The sequence below is a fragment of the Fukomys damarensis genome, unplaced genomic scaffold (assembly GCF_012274545.1).
Source record: "Fukomys damarensis isolate Sample0158 unplaced genomic scaffold, DMR_v1.0_HiC HiC_scaffold_2, whole genome shotgun sequence".
NCBI classification, from domain to species: Eukaryota; Metazoa; Chordata; class Mammalia; order Rodentia; family Bathyergidae; genus Fukomys; species Fukomys damarensis.
Window position 1 is genome coordinate 41,604,382 of NW_022900914.1, and position 5,669 is coordinate 41,610,050.

The 5,669-nt window shown below is 39.1% G+C and overlaps 1 protein-coding gene across 2 annotated transcripts in view; it reads left to right on the forward strand.

The window, feature by feature from the left end:
* The window catches only part of Actr2 (actin related protein 2), a 43,413-nt gene extending 38,053 nt beyond the window's left edge, over positions 1-5,360 (forward strand). For both annotated transcript variants that reach the window (XM_033764401.1, XM_010609730.3), the window contains one exon: positions 2,901-5,360. In XM_033764401.1, coding sequence (XP_033620292.1) covers positions 2,901-3,071 — 171 coding nt within the window. In that variant the 3' untranslated portion in view covers positions 3,072-5,360. The remainder of the gene's footprint in view (positions 1-2,900) is intronic.
* Positions 5,361-5,669: the final 309 nt, after the last annotated feature.

The window sequence follows — 5,669 nt, forward strand, 5'->3', positions numbered from 1 at the left end:
AAAAAAAAAAAAAAAAAAAAAAAAAAAAAAAAAAAAAAAAAAGACCAGTAAGTTTGGTGTGGAGTTTAGATTCTTGGGAGGGGAGGGAACAAAGGTAGACAAAGACCATTTAGGAGGCTGTGAGAGAAAGGAGAAGGTGGTAGAAGTTTAAAGTGGAGGAGGTAAAAATTGTTGTCTTGGGTAATAAAGGACTTGAATGGAGAAATGTGACAAGATTGTCAAACAGCATGAAGGGCCCAGTTGAGGTGATAGTTGAGAGAAAGATTTTTAGTTTCCCTTTTTTTTTTTTTAATAAAATTTATTTAAAGATGGGGAAAAGGGGGACGAGAAAGATGACAGACACCTATCTGGGATGAGTAAGGAGTATTCGAAAGTGAATTACTCCAAGATATTGTTTCATTCCAGTCTTTTTCAGCTACGTGAGGGCAGGTGCAGAATAAAACTGATAATCCATGTTGGTGTTTTTCCAAGTGACTAGAAGAGGGAGAAATGAGGATGTCAGGAAGTGGTGGAGTAGACAGAAGCCTGTGTGAACCAAGAGTAGGTAGGAGACGTCTAACAGGCCTGGATGTCTGCAGGTATCACTAGATACCTTCAACAAGGAAGAGTGGTGGATGGTGTGCTGGCATAATGCACTTCCAAGCTGCTTGGAGTCATTGGGAGGAGGGCGATAGAAGCAGCAATGAAGAACGAGAATCCTTGTTACCAAACTTTTTGTGTTAGGGAGGGGGATGAGGCCGGGGCAGCAGTCAGCTGGGAACGCTGCAGTGCAACTATGTGTTGGGGGCGAGGGCAGCTTGATTTCCCTCAGAGCACAGGTGCACATCTTACAACCCTTATACATTTTCCTGGACGGCTGGGGATTTAGCTCAGTGTCACCATGCCTGCCTTGCAAGCACAAGGTCTGAGTTTGATCCTTGCCACCAGAAAGGAAAAAAAGAAATTTTACTGGAACACATCCAGGCTTGTTTGTTTACATAATGTTACCTATTGTCACATATTGTCTCTGGCTGTCTTCTAGCTACACATGGGTTTATATAGTTAGCAGAGACCCTAGAAGCCTGAAGTGTTTACTGACTGGCTCTTTATAAAACATTTATGGGTCCTTATCTAAAGCAGAAAGGTAACTAAAACAATTAGGACAGAAAGTTGGTCTCAGACTTGACAGATACGTGGGCAGGGGATTTAGCTTGGTGGCACCATGCCTCTTTAGAAGCAAGCACAAGGTCCTGAGTTCAATCCCTGGTACCAAAAAAAAAGAAAAGAATTGACAAATACATAAACTGATATTTTTCCATGTCACAGATCATCTAACCCCTACAATTTGTTTATGTGAAATAAAGACATAAATTCAGAATGACATAGTTTGAATCTTTTTTGCAGGATTTTGGACATGAAATTAAAAGTGCAGTGTCATTTTTTAAGGTTTCTCTGGGATTTTACCAGCTGTACAGAATGGGGTATATTCTTTTTAGACATTAGAAGCTACAGAGTATAAAACTTTTTCCAGTTGTCTTTAATTTTGGTTAATGTTGGTTTCTCCAACATCCCCAGGATTTCTTTTGACCATATTTGGCTTTGTTTATTTTGAGGATGTTTCATAGAAAATGAGCTTTGCTTATAAGAAAAGTGTTAGGTAAAAAGAGCCGAAAACCAGGACCATAACAAGCCTTGATTATGGGGAGGATCTGCCTGGCTGTCACCCACAAAGGAGAGGAAAAACATGGTGGAATGGGCAGCTTCTTTTATAAGAGCCGGGTGGAGTTAGCCTGAGTTGGGGTGGAGCTGAGTGAGGGAGTATTAAAGGATTGGAGGAACCTGTGACATCACTGTTTGCTAGCAAGTATCTGGTTACCTTTTTTTGTCGGGAAGAGAAAGGCGTGTTGGGAAGAAGACTGTCTTTTGCTGGGAGAAGCCATTTTTTAACATGGAGTCTGCTATTCCACGTGGCAGCCATCTTAAGGCAAAGGAAATCTAACATTCCAGCCTTTTGTTTTATGTTATTGGGCGAAGGTCTCTTCTGGAGCTGTTTCAGGCTGACAAAGGGGTGAAGGTTGGGGCTAAACCTGGATCTGGTGGGAGCAGCGGTAGGTGGGGGCTTCTTCCCTCTGCAGCGGTGGCCGATACTCGGCCATGACGAGTTCCGTGACTGTCTGATTAGTAAATGCCCTCATGAGTTCCTGCAAGAAATTTTGAAAACAGTGAAACAGACGGGCCCTATCATGATTAAAAGACATTATACAAGCCAGTGTGCCCAACAAGGGAAGTAGCCAAGGCATAACGTGGCAGCCATCTTAAGGCAAGGGGAATCTAACAAAAAGAATTTTAGGACTGAGGGGGGTGTGCCTCAAGTAGTAGGACCCATGCGTGGCATGTATGAGGCCCTGGGTTTAATCCCCAGCACCACAAGAAAGAAAGACAGATAGACAAACACAGACAGAGTAAGTTTAGTTTTCCTCTGTTTCACTGGACTGGAATCATAGTAGCCGTAGACCCTGAGGAAACCAGGCCAATCCTCCCTTCCAGGTGTGAGTTCTCAGTTGAGGAACTGAGGAGTAACCTTCTGTTCTCACCTCTGATACTGGGCTCTCTAGCAATTGGCTGTGTGTGATTTATCATTCAAATCAGTCCCCTCTTGAAAGTGAGGGGGCAGCTGTTAATAACGATAGGACCACAGATGTGAAGAGGGACTGTTCCAGGCACACTGGATATGTTCTCTCCTATGAGTTGGGGACAGATGGCTAAATGAGAGGTACTTCAGATATCAAATCCTGCTGTCATATTTGTTACAGGACTGTTGTGAGGTTCAACAAGAGGATATAGAAAAGTTTTGTTTTTATGGAGCAGAAAACACTGTGCACAGGTGACGTCTTACAGGTGGTCCTCTCTCTTGCCTTTAGAAATTTAAAATCCGCATTGAAGACCCACCTCGCAGAAAGCACATGGTTTTCCTGGGTGGCGCAGTACTGGCAGATATCATGAAAGACAAAGACAACTTTTGGATGACCCGACAAGAGTACCAGGAAAAAGGTGTCCGTGTGCTGGAGAAGCTTGGTGTGACTGTTCGATAAACTGCAAGGGCTTTTCCCATCACACCACTAATGCTTTCTTTTTCCCTTTATTGGCAATCTTTGAACTCTTTCAACTCCAGGACATGGAGAGGCGTCTCTGTGCCCTTTGACTGGAAAGGTCAAGTTTTATTCTGGTGTCTTGGGGAAGCATTGTTAAGTTTTTGTTACTGAGGGTAAATCTGGCTGCTTAATTCAACCACTTCCCTGCAAACAAAACCAGAGGGCAAAGGGTCCCTCTGCTGCTTTGTTTCTTCTAAGTGCGTTTAGATGACTCCTGTCGGTTTCCTATTTTCACTTTACTGCTCTGCTGTTGCTTGTGTTAGTCTTTAGCACCGTAGGTGGTATGCCTTTATTAGCATAAGAAAAACTAAGCAATCTTTTGCATATTCCTGGGGTAGGGGTGGTAAGGGTCGGGTGGGCATTTTCTCTAGTGTGGCGCTTGCAACCGTTATTGCTGTAGCTTTAAGTGACTTAAAGCTTCTCCTGTTAACATCTTAGGGAAATGTTAAACTCAAATCTACAGTGTTTTGAGTGTGTTACTGTGTGATGGGAAGAATGGGTAGTCTCTTGATTATGATTTTTGAAGTTTCTTGTGGGGTAGGGGTTGTGCAGAAGACGAATTTTATTTACAGTACTTTGATTTGGCAGGTTGTCTTCTTTTGGTCTGCCTGGAATTGTTTCTGTATGATACAAGTGTAATATTCCATTACCATGTGACTTAGGGATTTTTTATTTTTTAATCAACCATGTTAGGCGGAACTAGACTGTAGAATCAATCAATGGAAAAGTAACATTTAAATATGCTTTAAAAATAAATTATGCTTTTATTAATTCAAATTACAGATAAAAAGTGCTTAAGAGCTGGTATCTTCTAAATGCTTCTGTTAATTCCAGAAGCATTAAGGTAACCCAGCACCCAGTACCATTTCTTTCAAATAATTATTTTATATAATTGACCAGTGCTTATTTAATAAAACAACCAGTTGCATGTAAATAATTACTGGCAGTAGATTTTTCATGGTTGGTTTAAAAATGACATTGGCATTTGGGACTTGCTGCCAGTTGAATAGTTTTCATTTGTTTTCTGTCTGTTTTGATTTGAGGCCCACAAGCAAAGTAAGATTTGAATATTTAAAATGTTGGCCAAAAACAAGATTTAAATATGTCTTTTTATGGAAAACTAATCCTAACTGCTAATTCTCTGATGTCTTTTGTGCTTGAAGGAAGAGGGGTTGGGATTCTGTAAACGTTAGCAAACTTTTTCCTGCCTGTGTCAGAAAATTGTACTTATGAGTCCTGTCCGTATTGTTACCTGAAAAAATATTAAATAGTATCCAGACATGAGTTCTTCCTAAATTTGAGAAAAATTTGACATCAAATCATGCTAAGTATGAAGTGCAGATTATTTTTCTGCATTTCAAAACATTCTTTACTAAAAATGAATTTGAAAAGGAAAGCTTTAATTTTTTGGATGACTGAAATCAGAGAAATTGGCTTGACTCTTATTTTGTATGAAAAAACTTTAAAAATTAGTTTATATGAAATAAGCAGCAAAAGAAGGTTAGTTTTAATTATGCGGTTCTGTTAATACCATTTTTTGTCTGTTTTACCTCAACTTGAACCCAGAAGTTGGCGTGCATGCTGGACATGCTTCCGCACACAGGAATAGTGCGTGAATAATGTGGGTTGGACTCAGGGCCTGGCTCTCAGAATCACTCTGGAATCCTTAGTGTTCCTGACTCTTTAGTTCAGATAAATGATTGACTCTTGGCCTTTGGTCATGACTTTAAAATATGGGTATAAAGAACAAAGAATAGGAAGAACTCATAATAAAAGAATGAACACCTGTTATTTGTCCCATGAATGTAGAATTTGTTTTCATTTCATAATTCTGCTAGCAAAATGACAGTTAAAATGGCATATTAATATATGTGTAATAATTTAGAAATTCATTTTATAATTTTCCTATCCTAAGGTAAAGAAATACATTTAATAATTTAGGAGTTGGGAGGTATGAATGTGTGTGGGGGGGTTCTATTTTAAAAGATCTGATTGTTAGCTCCCAAAAACTCGTTGTCACTTGGAGTCCAATGATGTTTAAAATTTTATTTTTAAATTAGAATTACCAATGCCTTGAAGAGTTTCTTAGTAAGCATGGTACTGCCTGTAAACTTCTACACCGTTCTGAGTGAGCACTGTTATTATCTGGAAAGGACTTTGAAAGATCAATGGAAAGCTAAATATTCTAAATTGAACACAAATATACTTCTCACTGATTTAGAAAATAAAATCAGATTTTTCAAAGTAAATTTGAATTGTGTCTTTATTTTTCCTTTTAATAAGTTTTTCTCTCATTTAAAAATTTTTATTCATACTTTTATTTTTGTGAATGCAAAGTGGGTTAAGGACTATGCTAATTATTAGACTAAGTTCAGTCCAGTATTCCACTACTGACAAAACTTATTTCTGATTGATTTTTAGATGTTGAGGGGGGGACTAACAGAAAATTACAGCTTTTTATTTCATCCAGCAAACTGTTTTGTTTTCCAAGAGACTTAAGGTGGCTTTTACAGAATTAGCAATGCTAAACAGAACTGT